Source organism: Salvelinus sp. IW2-2015, linkage group LG19 (assembly GCF_002910315.2).
Source record: "Salvelinus sp. IW2-2015 linkage group LG19, ASM291031v2, whole genome shotgun sequence".
NCBI lineage: Eukaryota > Metazoa > Chordata > Actinopteri > Salmoniformes > Salmonidae > Salvelinus > Salvelinus sp. IW2-2015.
Genome location: NC_036859.1, coordinates 8,876,103 through 8,893,577, shown reverse-complemented (window position 1 = coordinate 8,893,577; position 17,475 = coordinate 8,876,103). Strand labels below are relative to the sequence as shown.

The window sequence follows — 17,475 nt, the reverse complement described above, 5'->3', positions numbered from 1 at the left end:
CATTTGCAGTTTCATCACTGTCTTCATAAAAGTCAAGTAACTTGCACTGAACTCCATCAGACACAGAGAAATATCTGACGCACACTGGAATATATTTCCCTTGTTTGAGGCATCACTGGCAACTGAGAAATACACGGGCTCACCTTCCGTAGGAGGCAGATAATCATTTTCCGCAGTAGACGTCACGAAGAATGCGCCGATATTGCTAGCACCTTTAGCTAGCGTGGCCTCCTTGTGCATTTCTGTGGATGCATGCCGAGTTAGGTCACTCTCCCCTCCATGGCCAATTGAGAATTCCTGACGGCATAAAGTACAGAAACCTTTCGCCGAGTCACCACTGACAGCCTTAACCCACGTCTTTTTTTGCTTCCCATTGTTTGTTGTAGTTGCAGTCTTTTCTTTTTTGCAGGTTTATCCATATTTCCTTGATATGTCAAACCGACCGAACAACAACAGAAATTAGTTTGCCGGAATTGGCGCGTTTACGCTATACTGTGATTGGATGGATATACGGGACAAGGGAGCTCAGGTATGGGACAAACCAATTTWGCCCAATATGCGGGACATCCTGGCTAATACGGGACAGTTGGCAACACTAGTCTGAGCTATAGTGGCAGTTACTTAGGCAAGAAAAATGATAAAACATACGAATATTACTGAACAAGGAGCACTTGAACTCACATCACTGCTTCATGATCAGATTCAAATAAAAAAAGTTGTCCAATGCTGCGGAGGTGCAGCTTAAAGTTATTTACCCGAGAGAGTCAATAAAAACACAGCAGCCTCTTCAGGTGTGTAGAGTTTTTTTTTGACCATAATCTTTGAATCGTTGACCATAATCTTCAATGTGGCTGAGTACATCAGTGCGTAGTCCATATTCATTATCTTGAGTCGAGCCTTCACCTCATCAAACGCCATGCGTCTCCGTACAACCGCTGTGGAATAATCATTGAAGAATGAGACCCTTGGACCTTGACAACCATCAGCACCGATGCGTCMGGCCACATCCATGACGCACTGCTTGTGGGTGAAGTTGTGGAACTTTATAACCTCTGGCCTTGGGCGCTGGTTGAGACCGGGTATCGGTTCTTGAGAGCGATGGGCTCTGTCCAGCTTCACACGACCAGCCTTAGWAGCCATGGATCCATTCCTCGAAAATGTATACTGAATAAAATGAAGTGTATAAACTCTAGCTACTGTTCTRTAGCTACTTGATAAAGGACATTTCTACTACAAACAGACACACCAGCATAAGCAAGAGCATAGGATATCGCTCGTGCGATTTAATTTATAATTAACATGATGACCTTATCAAGACAGTACTTGCTCTGTATCTGTGGCAAAGTAAAGCTTTATTATTTCACTTTTCTTTTGAAGGTTTATAGTTTCCCTGGTGGTCTAGTGGTTAGGATTCGGCGCTCTCACCGCCGCGGCCCGGGTTCGATTCCCGGTCAGGGAACAGCATTTTTGACCCCCTCAACTGAAAATACAGTTTTTAAGTGTTTGTGATTATTTTAAAAAGTCATAGGTTTATTCCCCACTCAACAATTTCTGTTTTCAAGGCTGTTTCATCGTGTTTCAGCTTGTTAACTGTGAATGACAATGAACAACTTTGATGGCCATGTTAACTGTTTTTCTTCATGTTAACAAAGTCGGTAGAGCAAAGGTGCAGACGCTCGGGGGTACTACYGGGCTGCTTTGGACTATTGAAGACTTTCCGGTGCCCTGTTGAAAATGTCAGAAACATTAATTTGCTTGACCATGCTGTAGGAGGTTTGTTACATGAAAAGTGCTTTGTGGACTTCACCAGACAGATGTTGCGTTGAATTTATTCTGACACTGTGACTTTTTACTGTCTCGGCCGTAGGCGTATATATCACYGTGGCTAGGCATATGAGCTAACAGGTTATAGAGCAAACGCAATAATCACAATGGATTGGTTTCCCCAGTGATTTTACCCTCACACCGCTACTGCAGAGTGTTTTGCTCACCGTGTGCTCCCCTCTTCCCTCGTAAAAGCCAAGTGTGAGTACTTTAAGTTAGTATTGCTGCCCATTCGCACAAASTTGTACTTTGTGTAATATATGTAATGTCACTTGTTGGCATAAAAGTGTTGTTTCCCTGGTGGTCTAGTGGTTAGGATTCGGCGCTCTCACCGCCGCGGCCCGGGTTCGATTCCCGGTCAGGGAATTACACTTTTGCGTACTCAATCGAAAGTACCGTTTTTGACTGCTTGGAGSTATTCAAAATCTCATAGTGGGCTTATGGGCTTATTCCCCACTGAACAACTTCTGGTTCCAAGGATTTTGCATAGTTTTTTTTACAGTTACCATAATGAAAAACAATGAAAAACTTTGATGGTCACCATGGACCTGCCGTTCATTAATTGTTTATGGTTCATTGAACAAGCATGGGAAACAGTGTTTAAATCCTTTACAATGAAGATCTGTGAAGTTATTTGGATTTTTACTAATTATCTTTGAAAGACAGGGTTCTGAAAAAGGGACGTTTCTTTTTTTGCTGAGTTTATATGGCACAGCTGTCAATTTTTTGGTCCTTAAATGAAACTGGTATATATTTTATTCATCACAATTTTATTTAACCAATTTTCGTCTTTAATGTAGGGCTGACAAACAAGTTCCTTACTTTTCCCCCCTTCCATTTTTGTGGTAATGCTGCAATTAGTTGGTTGTAATTTTGGGTCGAGCAGACATTTCCATATATTTGTGTTAGCTGCATGTGTGACATAACTCCACCAGTCCTATTTATGATATAATTTACAAAGACTATACGTGTTTTTTTTAAACGTTATCGATTTATTTTTTTATCAATGAGTATATTTGAGTTTAACCACAATATTTGTTCTATTATTTGTTGTGTCTTTCCTGGATTAAACTGAAATTGTAACAAACTTTCTATGGCTTGTTTAAAAAATAACAATGTTTTGGAGATTATTTCGTTTTCAAATAACCAAAAGTGCGCGTTTGTAATCTGAATAAAGGGAAAAAGGCCATTCTTGAACATGGGGTGAGACATACTTACTAATTTGCTAGAGAACCAGTTCGGATAAAAGTACAACTCTGGTATGACTGATGCCTTTAGTGAGAGGTCTGCTTTAATATTTAATAATTTCTGCCCCCCGAATTCATAGTCTTTATATAAATAAATCCTTTTAATTTTGTCTGGCTTGCCATTCCAAATAAAATTGAATATTTTTTGCTCAAATAATTTAAAAAAAAACAGGTCGCTAGGTGTAGGCAAAACCATAAGCAAATAGTTAAACTGTGATATGACTACAGAGTTAATCGGGGTTATTTTATTTTTGCTATTTTTGCCAACTTTCTATTCAAATGTATTGGAGTCTAGAGTGTAGAGATAATTTCTTTCTTTCGGGATATGTATACCGAGTATGTTCACATCCTGTCAGACCATTTTATTGGTACACTACATGGTAATGTAATTATTATTTATTTTTTTGTGATCCAATACATAATATAGTATCATAAATGTATCATATATTGGTTTTAATCCAGAGAGGTTAGAAAAAGTAGATCCTCAATGAGGCTGTGGAGGGATTCTAATTGTGGATTTAATTAAAAGAAATCATGAATCATCAGCGTACAATGACACCTTTGTTTTTAAGCCCTAGATTTGTAATCCCTTAATATTATTGTTGGATTTYATTTTAACAGCTAACATTTCAATGGCAATAATAAATAGATATGCCGATWGTGGACAACCTTGTTTTACTCCTCTTGACAGTTTAAAACTTTCTGAGATGTAGCCATTATTTACTATTTTACACCTAGGGTTACTATACATAACTTTAACCCATTTTATAAGAAATTCTCCAAAATTGAAATATTCAAGGCATTTATATATAAACTCCAGTCGTACTTTATCAAAGGCCTTTTCAAAGTTGGCTATGAATACCAGGCCTGGTTTCCCAGATATTTCATAGTGTTCTATTGTTTCCAGTACTTGTTTTATATGATCTCCAWTGTATTGTCCATATAAAAAAAACCTGTCTGATTAGGATGAATAATATCTGACAAAACATTTTTAATTCTATGTGCTAAGCATTTAGCTAGAATTTCTACATCACGACACGGAAGTGTAATGGACTGGATCTTTATATTTACCACTTGGATCCTGTTTCAGTAAAAAAACGTATTATAATCTCCCAGTAAAAAAACGTATTATAATCTCCCACCATAATAAAAGAGTCTTGTGTTGCTTGAAGGGTTGATCAATTATTTTATATATTTTCAAAGAAGCGTGGATCATCATTATTTGGACTGTATAGGTTAATAAGCCATATCTGTTTATGGCCAATAACATATTTAAAATCATCCATCTACCTTGAGGATCTGTTTGGACAATTTGCACATTTGGATCAAAATTACAGTTAATTAATATCATCACCTTTTTTGAATTTCTTTGCCCATGGGAGAAAWWTWTTTCSCCCCCCCCCCCCCCCCCCCAGTCCTTTTTCAACTAAATGTTTTCAAAAATTGTTGAATGAGTTTCCTGTAAACAATATTTATTATATTCCTTCTATTTTAGCCAGTTAAATACTGACCGCCTTTTCTAATTATCTGCTAAGCCATTACAATTACAACTGGCTTTACTTATTTCACCATTTATTATAACTGGCTATACTTATTTCACCGCTGGTGATTTGCATTAAAAGTTGGGAAAAGTTKATATTTTTTCACCACCTCCCACGCCGTCCAAAGGTGAATGGGAAGCGGGTACCATCTACTAGTGAACACGGGGCATGAGGAACTCCCTACACCTTCAGGAACTTCTTCTTTCTATTGGATACCACCAGTAAGTACCTGATTTTCTCTCATGGATCTAGTCTGTCAAGTAAGGCTTCTCTCAGAAAGATTTTATCATTTTTAAGTTCATTAACATCGGTTTCAATCTTATTGACTGTCACTTTTAGCTTGTGTATATCTTTCTCCAATGTAGCAGCTTTTTCGTCACTCATCTCGATGCTTGCCTTCAACTCCTTTAACTAACTGACTAATTCAAGTATGCCCAGTTTGTCATTTATTGATTTTTAACAGATCGGTTTCCACCCTTACCATTCCCGGTGGTGAAAATATTAAGTCGTCTGTATCTGTCGAAGAGTCTTGTTTTCTTTTCGGGATTGGTTCCCCTGTTTTACTATCCGTCATGTTTGGTTGTTGCTTGTTTTCGTAATATTTGTCGATACTTTTCTCTAGCCTTATTTGTTTTGTGATCTTATCCAGATTGAAGGTTATAACCCACCCGTTTGTGAAGTGCCTAATATTTTGTCTAATTTACCGATATGGAATATAACGGGTTTTTTTTATCTCGAGGTGATCTACCGTGTTCAGTCCGCCATCTTTTCAGAATTCCCTGTGTCGTTTTATTGTCTCCGTGATATTTAGGCATAAAGCCGAGACAATAAAACGACACAGGGAATTATGAAGATATGGCGGAACTAGCGGGTTATAGAGCAATTATCACAAAATAGGTTGTAATATGGTCCCGTGTGGCTCAGTTGGTAGAGCATGGCGCTTGCAACGCCAGGGTTGTGGGTTCATTCCCCACGGGGGGACCAGGATGAATATGTATGAACTTTCCAATTTGTAAGTCACTCTGGATAAGAGCGTCTGCTAAATGACGTAAATGTACTAAGCCTAATACCTTAGGCCTTGCTGTAGGCCTGTTGAATTAAAAAACAAGCATTGTTCATAACCAAATCAAAGTTGATTGGTCGTGTACACAGATTTTGATGTTCTTGCAGGTGCAGTGAAGTGCTTGTGTTTCTACCTCCAACAGTGCTTCAATAATACCTAGAGAACAATACGCACATCATCCAACATTTGAGATCTGACTGAATTTCTATAACGTCCTTTTGTACCCTTCTTCCTCCATTTTTGAAGTAACCACTGACGTGACGTAGTTGGATAGGTGAAAGCAAAAGGCTACATAGGCTACAGTATGGATCTTGGTGAAAAAATAGCTTTCATGGGTCCTGTCACAGAGCAGTTAGTAGGCTCGGCCTACTTCCAGCAGAGGTGCGTGGGTAAAATCACTGGGGAAGCCAATCCAGGYAAAAAATGAAACCTGTGTGTTGTGATAATTGTAATTTGCTCTATAACCTGTTAGTTCATATGCATAGTTCATAGGGTTTAAACACTGTTTCCCATGCTTGTTCAATGAACCATAAACAATTTATGATCATGCACCTGTGGAACTGTCGTTAAGACACTAACAGCTTACAAACAGTAGGCAATTAAGGTCACAGTTATGAAAACMTAGGACACTAAAGAGGCCTTTCTACTGACTCTGAAAAACACCAAAATAAATATGCCCAGGGTCCTTGATCATCTGRGTGAACGTGCCTTAGGCATGCTGCAAGGAGGCATGAGGACTGCAGATGTGGCCAGGGCAATAAATTGCAATGTCCGTACTGTGAGACGCCTAAGACAGAGCTACAGGGATGTCTCTTATACACATCTAGATGTGTATAAGAGACAGGGCAACACCTGCACAGGATCGGTACATCCGAACATCACACCTGCGGGACAGGTACAGGATGGCAACAGAAACTGCCCGAGTTACACCAGGAACGTACAATCCCTCCATCAGTGCTCAGACTGTCTGCAGTAGGCTGAGAGAGGCTGGACTGAGGGCTTGTAGGCCTGTTGTAAGGCAGGTCCTCACCAGACATCACCGGCAACAACATTGCCTATGGGCACAAACCCACCGTCGCTGCACCAGACAGGACTGGCAAAAAGTGCTCTTCACTGACGAGTCGTGATTTTGTCTCACCAGGGGTGATGGTCGGATTCGCATTTATCGTTGAAGGAATGAGCGTTACACTGAGGGCTGTACTCTGGAGCAGGATCGATTTGAAGGTGGAGGGTCCGTCATGGTCTGGGGCGGTGTGTCACAGCATCATCGGATTGAGCTTGTTGTCATTGCAGGCAATCTCAACGCTGTGCGTTACAAGGAAGACATCCTCCTCCCTTATGTGGTACCCTTCCTGCAGGCTCATCCTGACATGACCCTTCAGCATGACAATGCCACCAGCCATACTGCTCGTTCTGTGCATGATTTCCTGCAAGACAAGAATGTCAGTGTTCTGCCATGGCCTGCGAAGAGCCCAGATCTCAATCCCATTGAGCACGTCTGGGACCTGTTGGATCGGAGGGTGAGGGCTAGGGCCATTCCCCCCCCAGAAATATCCTGGAACTTGCAGGTGCCATGGTGAAAGAGGGAGGTAACATCTCACAGCAAGAACTGGCAAACCTGGTGCAGTCCATGAGGAGGAGATGCACTGCAGTACTTAATGCAGCTGGTGGCCACACCAGATACTGACTGTTACTTTTGATTTTGACCCCCCCTTTGTTCAGGGACACATTATTCATATGTCTGTGGAACTTGTTCAGTTTATGTCTCAGATGTTGAATCTTGTTATGTTCATACAAATATGTTAAGTTTGCTGAAAATACATTTTGTTTTGAATATACTTAAGTATCAAAAGTATAAATAATTTCAAATTCCTTATATTAAGCAAACCAGACGCACAATATTCTAGTTTTTTAAATTTACGGATAGCCAGGGGCACACTCTAACACATCATTTACAAACAAAGCATTTGTGTTTAGTGAGTCCACCAGATCAGATGCAGTAGGGATGACCAGGGATTTTCACTTTAAATGTGTGAATTAGACCATTTTCCTGTCCTGATAAGCATTCAAAATGAAACGAGTACTTTTTTATGTAGTAGAAAGCACAATATTTTCTTTAGGAATGTAGTGAAGTAAAAGTTGTCAAAAATATAAATAGTAAAGTACAGATGCCACAAAAAACTACTGACGTTGTACTTCAAAGTATTTCTACATAATACCCCACTGGTTGTAGTTTCCTGTCTATCAACCTTCCAGTAATGAGTAATGTCACATTTCCCTCCAGAGGCAGTCAGTGTGTGTGTGCCAACAATCTTTCTGCTGACACTAGACGGCATCAAGACCAGACCAAGGAAGATACTCAGTGAAACACAACGGTATTTTACTTTTATCTTGATATGAGACCATCATTCTAACCTCTCTACTTTATTAACACMTAAGCCTAACATGTCTTGTGCTGTTTTGAACTTTTGATATGTCAAATGTTAAGGGGACAATTTAGTGTTTTGTGTTTCTCAACTGTCTAAAACCCTTGTGTGTATGTCATCAAGTTTCCCTTAGATGCTGATCCAAGGTCAGTCTGGTTTGTACTGGATAGGGGAAGGATTTCATGTAGTTAAGCTGGTCTTCAAAATCGAATTATATTTGTTACATGTACCGAATACAACAGTCATTCCTTACAATGAAATGCAGTTTTAAGAAAGAAAATAATMAAAGAGCAGCAGTAAATAACAACAGCGGGGCTATATACAGGGGGCACCGGTGTCTTAGATCTATACCTCAGAGAAGCCTCTACCAGAAGCTATAAAGCCCATGGAATGACATGATTAAAGAACGACTCCAGGCAACACTCTTAAACCTGGTAGAAATAAGTAAAACATGTGTGGCCCTCTAAATTTTGAAGTTCTGATGTGCCTTGAGTTTTTATTTGATTTTATTAGGATCCCCATTAGCTGTTGCAAAAGAAGCAGCTACTCTTCCTGGGGTCCACACAAAACATGAAACATAATACAGAATGACATAATACAGAACATCAATAGACAAGAACTGCTCAAGGACTGAATTACATAACATTTTTTAAAGGCACACGTAGCCTAGATATCAGTGCATACACACAAACTATCTAGGTCAAATGGGGGAGAGGCGTTGTGCTGCGAGCTGTTGCTTTATCTGTTTTTTGAAACCAGGTTTGCTGTTTATTTGAGCAATATGAGATGGATAGATGGAAGGAAGTTCCATGCAATAAGGGCTCTATATAATACTGTATGCTTTCTTGAATTTGTTCTGGATTTGGGAACTGTGAAAAGACCCCTGGTGGGATAAGTGTGTCAGAGCTGTGTGTAAGTTGACTATGCAAACAATTTGGGGTTTTCAACACATTGACTGCATCACTTATTTTTTATAAGAAACAGTCTCAACTCTTAGCCAAGAGAGACTGGCATGCGTAGTATTTATATCAGCCCTCTGATTACAATTAAGAGCAAAACATGCCGCTCTGTTCTGGTCCAGCTGCAGCTTAACTAGATCTTTCCTTGCAGCAAAGGACCACACGACTGGACAATAATCAAGATTAGACAAAACTAAAGCCTGCAGATCTTGCTTTTTGGAGTGTGGTGTCAAAAAAGCAGAGCATCTCTTTATTACGGTCAGACCCCTCCCCATCTTTATGACCATTGAATCTATATGTTTTGACCATGACAGTTTACAATCTAAGGTAACGCCAAGTCATTTAGTCTCAACTTGTTCAACAGCCACACCATTCATTACCAGATTTAGCTGAGGTCTTGAACTTAAGGAATCATTTGTACCAAATACAATTTTTTTAAATACATTTTTTATTTCACCATTATTTAACCAGGTAGGCCAGTTGAGAACAAGTTCTCATTTACAACTGCGACCTGGCCAAGATAAAGCAAATCCGTGCGACAAAAAAAACAACACAGAGTTACACATAAACAAACATGCAGTCAATAACAGAAAAGGAAAATAGAAAAATCTGTGTGCAAATGTAGAAGAGTAGGGAGGCAGGCAATACATAGGCCCTAGAGGCGAAAATAATTACAATTTAGCATTAATACTGGAGTGATAGAATGTGCAATTGATGATGTGCAAGTAGAGATACTGGGGTGCAAAAGAGCAAGAAGGTAAATAATAATATGGGGATGAGGTAGTCGGGTGTGCTATTTACACATTGGCTGTGTACAGGTACAGTGATCGGTAAGCTCCTCAGACAGCTGATGCTTAAAGTTAGAGAGGGAGATATAAGACTACAGCTTCAGAGATTTTTGCAATTTGTTCCAGTCATTGGCAGCAAAGAACTGGAAGGAAAGGCGGCCAAGGGAAGTGTTGGCTTTGGAGATGACCAGTGCAATATACCTGCTGGAGCGCGTGCAACGGGTGGGTGTTGCTATGGTGACCAGTGAGCTGAGATAAGGCGGGGCTTTACCTAGCAAAGACTTAGATGACCTGGAGCCAGTGGGTTTGGCGACAGATATGTAGTGAGGGCCAGCCAACGAGAGCATACAGGTCGCAGTGGTGGGTATTATATGGGGCTTTGGTGATAAAACGGATGGCACTGTGATAGACTACATCCAGTTTGCTGAGTAGATTGTTGGGGGCTATTTTGTAAATGACATCGCCGAAGTCCAGGATTGGTAGGAAAGTCAGTTTTACGAGGGTATGTTTGGTGGCATGAGTGAAGGAGGCTTTGTTGCGAAATAGGAAACCGATTCTAGATTTKATTTTGGATTGGAGATGCTTAGTGTGAGTCTGGAAGGAGAGTTTACAGTCTAACCAGACACCTAGGTATTTGTAGTTGTCCACATATTCTAGGTCAGAACCGTCCAGAGTAGTGATGCTAGTCAAGTGGGAGGSTGCGGGCAGCAATCGGTTGATGAGCATGCATTTAGTTTTACTTGCATTTAAAAGCAGTTGGAGGCCACGGAATGAGTGTTGTATGGCGTTGAAGCTCGTTTGGAGGTTTGTTAGCACAATGTCCAAAGAAGGGCCAGATGTATACAGAATGGTGTCGTCTGCGTAGAGGTGGATCAGAGAATCACCAGCAGCTAGAGCGACATCATTGATATATACAGAGAAATGAGTCGTCCCGAGAATTGAACCCTGTGGCCCCCCCATAGAGACTGCCAGAGGTCCAGACAACAGGCCCCCCCTGATTTGACACACTGAACTCTGAGAAGTAGTTGGTGAGCCAGGCGAGGCAGTCATTTGAGAAGCCAAGGCTATTGAGTCTGCCGATAAGGATGCGGTGATTGACAGAGTTGAAAGCCTTGGCCAGGTCGATCAAGACTGCTGCACAGTACTGTCTTTTATCGATGGCGGTTATGATATCGTTTAGGACCTTGAGCGTGGCTGAGGTGCACCCATGACCAGCTCGGAAAAACCAGATTGCATATGGGAGAAGGTACGATGGGATTCTAAATGGTCGGTTATCTGTTTGTTAAATTGGCTTTCGAAGATTTAGAAAGGCAGGGCAGGATGGATATAGGTCTATAACAGTTTGGGTCTAGAGTGTCTCCCCCTTTGAAGAGAGGGATGACCGCGGCAGCTTTCCAATCTTTGGGATCTCAGACCTTACAAAAGAGAGGTTGACATCTAGTGGAAGCCGTAGGAGTTAAAACCCATCCACAAGTCTCTGTATTTTGAATAAGCCCTTGGTTGAAAATATGGCACCCTAGAAGAAAAATACAAACAGGAAGTGGAACTTCTCAGGTTTTTGCCTGCCATATGAGTTCTGTTAATAATATGCATATATTAGCAACTGAGACTGAGGAGCTGGCCTTTACAATGGCACCTTTCATCCAAGCTACTCAATACTGCCCCTTCAGCCATAAGAAGATATAGGTCTATACAGTTTGGGTCTAGAGTTTCTCCCCCTTTGAAGAGAGGGATGAACACGGCAGCTTTTCCAATCTTTGGGGATTCTCGACCTTACAAAAGAGAGGTTGAATAGTAATAGGGGTTGCAACAATTTCGTCTGATCATTTACAAAGAGAGGGTCCAGATTGAACATCAGCTGGATTTGGATGAAGGAGAAGCGGGGCGGAGGGGGGGGGGGGGGTGCTGTTACTTAAGTTACTTAAGGGGGTGCTGAGATGTTGGCCAGGGTAGGGGTAGCCAGGTGGAAAGCATGGCCAGCTGTGGAAAAATGCTTATTGAAATTATCGATGATCGTATATTTATCGGTGGTGACAGTGTTTCCTATCCTCAGTGCAGTCGGCAGCTGGGAGCTGGGAGGAGGTGCTCTTATTCTCCACCGACTTTACAGTGACCCAAAAGTTWTTGTAATTAGTGCTACAGCAAGCAAATTTATGATTGAAAAAGCTATCCTTAGCTTTCCTAACTGACTGAGTATATTGGTTCCTGACTTCCCTGAAAAGTTGCGTATCGCGGGGGCTATTTGATGCTAATGCAGAACGCCACAGGGTGTTTTGTGTTGGTCAAGGGCAGTCAAGTCTGGGGTGAACCAGGGCTATATCTGTTCTTAGTTATACATTTTTTGAATGGGACATACTTATTTAAGATGGAGAGGAAAGCACTTTTGAAGCACAACCAGGCATCCTCTACTGATGGGATGAGGTTAATATCCTTCCAGGATACCCGGGCCAGGTCGATTAGAAAGGCCTGCTCAGGGATCACGTGACCCCTGAACGAGATGGCCGCATGAACTAGGAGCTCCGCACAAGTAGTTTCCAATTCCTAATCTTACCTCCACTTCAAGTTTAAACTCATTTAGCTTTAGTCAAAAAGTCATGGCGGCTACAAAAGGCGACACTACAGGTGACATTTTCACCCGGACTCGAGCATTAGCGACGGAAAAAGCCTCCAAGAAGCAGCTAGCTTCAGAAAAAGCTAGCGCCATTAGCCAGGAGCAAGAGGACCCGTTCCCCCCCGAGGCCCAACGAATGCCAACCTCGCACTCTGTCGACGGCATCCTTTCTGAGCTGAGATCCCAACGTACAGAACTCAACATTAAATTAGATGCCATTAACTCTCAGCTTAGTGCGATAGGGGGCAAGGTGACAATTCTAGAAAATGCTTTGCCTGACATCAACAACAAGATGTCCGGGGTCTTGCCCTTTCCCCGCTTCCTTCCAATTGTACTACTGTCTGCCAAATCCACACATGCTAAATGGATCACAAACAGACAGAGTCAATGTGATTCAGATAGAAGCCCAATCCTGTGGTTCATTGCCACTAAGCTCAATTATATTCATTAATAACTTTAGTGAAGTGGGCAACATAGCCAAAACCTTGTGATTTACAGACCCCTACTAGCATGGAAGGACTGTAAGAAATACCTGGGCATTTCCTCCCAATATGTTCTCACTCGCCTATAGTAGGCAACCCAGACTTGCCAAAAGCCCTGAGGGACGCCAACTTAATCTTTGGCATACTCTAGAATCCAGGACTTTTCAGACCTATTTCATCAGAAGACACTCAACTGAAATCCTTTCGGGGGCTCTGCAGTGAATTCAATAGTGCAAGATCCCTATTTTAAAAATATCTTTCAAATATTGACATGTTCATTTCCTCATTTTCTTCCAAGAGGAGTTTAGAACTCAGTTGAATGAAGTTGAAACCCTTCTTGTCACACAGCACAATTCATTAAAGGCAAATAATCTTATATCTATAGACTCCTTTCTGAGAAAGGAGGCTCCTCCTTTACTCTTTGAAAAATAATCTGGGAAAGGACTGGTTGGAGTGCTACATCAGTGATGATATTATGGGCGGAGGTTTGCGACGGGTATATCATGCCTCTACTAATGTAAAATGAAAGAATCTAATTACACAATTTTTGTACATTTTATACACTCCTTGGAGACTCCATAGAATGAAAACAGACATTTCTCCTAACTGAAAAGATGTACCTCTGAAAGCTGGAACCTTTATGCATGTATTTTGGAGCTGTAAGAGAGATTGACAGATTCTGGCAATCTATACATACTGCTGCACAGAAAATACTAGATGTACAGTTTGATATGACCCCGTGTATCTATCTTCTTAATGCCCAGCAGGACTTTGTTCTTGATCCTGACAGAGAAAAACTTTGCTTATGACCATCACATACTTTGCTAAGAAATGTATTCTTTCTAATTGTGGCCTCTAATACTCTCCTACATTTAAAATGTGGATTGACCAGATTGTTGACTTTTCTCCCTCTTGAAAAGCTCACGTATGACCTCCGCAAGAGACAGCCCAAGTTTGATAGACTCTGGTCTCCACTACTCACCTATATTTCAAATTGGACAGAGTGAACCAGATTGTTGATTAGGTGATTAGGGTGATTAGGGAGATGAGCAGATGCATGTTGTGGTAAGGTGCTGTAAAATCTAAAAACGAATTATTTACTCGTCCATCTCAGCTAAGGCTGGAAATAGCTAATAAAGACCTTGATAGTGCTGCTGCAAGTTCTATATTTTAAATTTTGTAATAATTATTATTTGTATGTATGTGTATATATACACTGCTCAAAAAAATAAAGGGAACACTTAAACAACACAATGTAACTCCAAGTCAATCACACTTCTGTGAAATCAAACTGTCTACTTAGGAAGCAACACTGATTGACAAGACATTTCACATGCTGTTGTGCAAATGGAATAGACAACAGGTGGAAATTATAGGCAATTAGCAAGACACCCCCAATAAAGGAGTGGTTCTGCAGGTGGTGACCACAGACCACTTCTCAGTTCCTATGCTTCCTGGCTGATGTTTTGGTCACTTTTGAATGCTGGCGGTGCTTTCACTCTAGTGGTAGCATGAGACGGAGTCTACAACCCACACAAGTGGCTCAGGTAGTGCAGCTCATCCAGGATGGCACATCAATGCGAGCTGTGGCAAGAAGGTTTGCTGTGTCTGTCAGCGTAGTGTCCAGAGAATGGAGGCGCTACCAGGAGACAGGCCAGTACATCAGGAGAGGTGGAGGAGGGCAACAACCCAGCATCAGGACCGCTACTCCGCCTTTGTGCAAGGAGGAGCACTGCAAAATGACCTCCAGCAGGCCACAAATGTGCATGTGTCTGCTCAAACGGTCAGAAACAGACCTCCATGAGGGTGGTATGAGGGCCCACGTCCACAGGTGGGGGTTGTGCTTACAGCCCAACACCGTGCAGGATGTTTGGCATTTTCCAGAGAACACCAAGATTGGCAAATTCGCCACTGGCGCCCTGTGCTCTTCACAGATGAAAGCAGGTTCACACTGAGCACGTGACAGAGTCTGGAGACGCCGTGGAGAACGTTCTGCTGCCTGCAACATCCTCCAGCATGACCGGTTTGGCGGTGGGTCAGTCATGGTGTGGGGTGGCATTTTCTTTGGGGGGCCGCACAGCCCTCCATGTGCTCGCCAGAGGTAGCTGACTGCCATTAGGTACCGAGATGAGATCCTCAGACCCCTTGTGAGCCATATGCTGGTACGGTTGGCCATGGGTTCCCTCCTAATGCAAGACAATGCTAGACCTCATGTGGCTGGAGTGTGTCAGCAGTTTCCTGCAAGAGGAAGGCATTGATGCTATGGACTGGCCCGCCGTTCCCCAGACCTGAATCCAATTGAGCACATCTGGGACATCAATGTCTCGCTTGTCGGTGGATAATCGTCTCAGAAATATAACACTCTTACAAAAAACTGTGAGATCAATATAGGCTTTTTTAATACAATTTATCACAAGCCGTGTCAGTCTGCGGAAAGACCACCTTTCCTAAGCCCTGGCTCTGTTTTTATACACATACAGTATATCAGTCCATTACATACGCACATTAAGTTACTTCTCATACGTCATATGTTACCATTGTCTTTCATTTTCAGGCTTCCTGCTTGTTCGTGCCCAATAACGCCTGTATCCGCTCTTGATTAGATTACAATGGTGCCAGGCCTTCTCAGTGTCCGAATATAATAATTATTATGCTATAGTTCATCTGTTGGTCATTTGGCTGGCCCCCTCTTTTGTATGTCCTCTGACCTCGGTGTGTCCAGCTATTCTATTTGCACTTATGGCCTTGCTTTAGTTTTCCTGTTTTTACCAGCCTGTATCCATTCACTTCCACATGCTCCACCACCAACGCCACGTTGCACCACAGACTGTCCAGGAGTTGGCGGATGCTTTAGTCAGGTTCTGGGAGGAGAATTCCTCAGGAGACCATCCGCCACCTCATCAGGAGCATGCCCAGGCGTTGTAGGGAGGTCATACAGGCACGTGGAGGCAACCACTACTGAGCCTCATTTTGACTTGTTTTTAAGGACATTATATCAAAGTTGGATCAGCCTGTAGTGTGGTTTTCCACTTTAATTTTGAGTGTGACTCCAAATCCAGACCTCCATGGGTTGATTAAATTTGATTTCCATTGATAATTTTTGTGTGATTTTGTTGTCAGCACATTCAAACTATGTAAAGAAAAGTATTTATAGAGATAAATTTCATTCATTCAGATCTAGGATGTGTTTATTTTTTAAGTGTCATTTATTTTTTTGAGCAGTGTATAATATATATATATATATAACCATTTTTTTATTATTTATTATTAATTTTTTTTTTAAGTCTGTCACATTGTTGGGATGGTTGGCTGTGGTTTGATGATGAAAAACAATGAAACGTAATAAAACTTTAAATTGAAAAAAAAGAATGATGGCCTGTCTGGTTGGTAAGGTGTTTTAGGGTAGTCTGTTTGACAAGTAAAAGTAATGCGAGAGAAAAGGTGAGCGTTTGACGTGATGAGGGTGGTGCATTTGACCCGGACCCATTACTCACGCAGGCAATGAGACAGTGATTGCTGAGATCCCTGGTTGAAGACAGCAGAGGTGTATTTAGAGGGCAGGTTGGTCAGGATGATATCTATGAGGGTGCCCATGGTTACGGATTTAGGGTTCCTTGATGATTTGTGTGAGATTTGAGGGCATCTAGCTTAGATTGTAGGACTGCCGGGGTTGTTAAGCATGTCCCAGTTTAGGTCACCTAACAGTACGAACTCTGAAGATAGATGGGGGGCGATCAATTCACATATGTTGTCCAGGGCACAACTGGGGGCGAGGGGGGGTCTATAAAACAAGCAGCAACGGTGAGAGACTTGTTTCGTGTAAAGGTGGATTTTTTAAAGTAGAAGCTCGAATTGTTTGGGCACAGACCTGGATAGTTATGATAGAATTGTGCAGGCTATCTCTGCAGTATATTGCAACTCCGCCCCTTTGGCAGTTCTATCTTGTTGGAAAATGTATATGTTAGGATGGAAATTTCTGGGTTTTGGTGGCCTTTAAACCAGGATTCAGACACAGCTAGGACATCCAGGTTGGCGGGAGTGTGCTAAAGCAGTGAATAAAACAAACTTAGGGAGGAGGCTTCTAATGTAACATACATGAAACCAATGTTTTACAGTTACAGAAGTCAACAAATGAGAGCGCCTGGGAAATGGGAGTGATGCTGAGGGCTGCAGGGCCTGGGTTAACCTCTACATCATCACCAAGAGAAAAAAAACGGAGGAGTAGGATAAGAGTTTGGCTAAAGGCTAAAAGAACTGATCGTCTAGTGCATTCGGAACAGAGAGTAAAGGAGCAGGTTCTGGGCGCGGAAGAATAGATTCAAGGCATAATGTACAGACAGCATGGTAGATGTGAGTACAGTGGAGGTAAGCCTAGGCATTGAGTGATGAGAGAGGTTTGTCTCTAGAGCACCATTTAAAGCCAGGTGCGGTCACGCATGTGTGGGGGGTGGAACATAAGGGCTTTCTAAGGAATATTTGAGAGGGCTGGAGGCTCTACAGTGATAATAAGACAAAAAGTGTCTAACCAAAATCA

General features: G+C 41.9%; 1 protein-coding gene and 2 non-coding genes across 7 annotated transcripts in view; all 3 read left to right on the top strand.

The window, feature by feature from the left end:
- The first annotated feature begins 1,387 nt into the window (after nucleotides 1-1,387).
- On the top strand, nucleotides 1,388-1,459 carry trnae-cuc (transfer RNA glutamic acid (anticodon CUC)). The gene has a single exon. It is a non-coding gene; the product is annotated as a tRNA-Glu (tRNA).
- Nucleotides 1,460-2,118: 659 nt separating this feature from the next.
- trnae-cuc (transfer RNA glutamic acid (anticodon CUC)) lies at nucleotides 2,119-2,190 on the top strand. The gene has a single exon. It is a non-coding gene; the product is annotated as a tRNA-Glu (tRNA).
- A 2,535-nt stretch (nucleotides 2,191-4,725) lies between these two features.
- Nucleotides 4,726-17,475, top strand: part of LOC111979680 (uncharacterized) — a 28,243-nt gene continuing 15,493 nt past the window's right edge. For 3 of the 5 annotated variants that reach the window (XM_024010307.2, XM_070448793.1, XM_070448792.1), the window contains exons 1-2: nucleotides 4,726-4,833; nucleotides 7,960-8,050. Coding sequence is in view for 2 of the 5 variants with exons in the window: in XM_024010305.2 (XP_023866073.1) it covers nucleotides 4,744-4,833; nucleotides 7,962-8,050 (179 nt within the window). In the remaining 3 variants the exon portion in view is untranslated. The remainder of the gene's footprint in view (nucleotides 4,834-7,959; nucleotides 8,051-17,475) is intronic. The other 2 variants (XM_024010305.2, XM_024010306.2) reach the window with 2 other exon arrangements.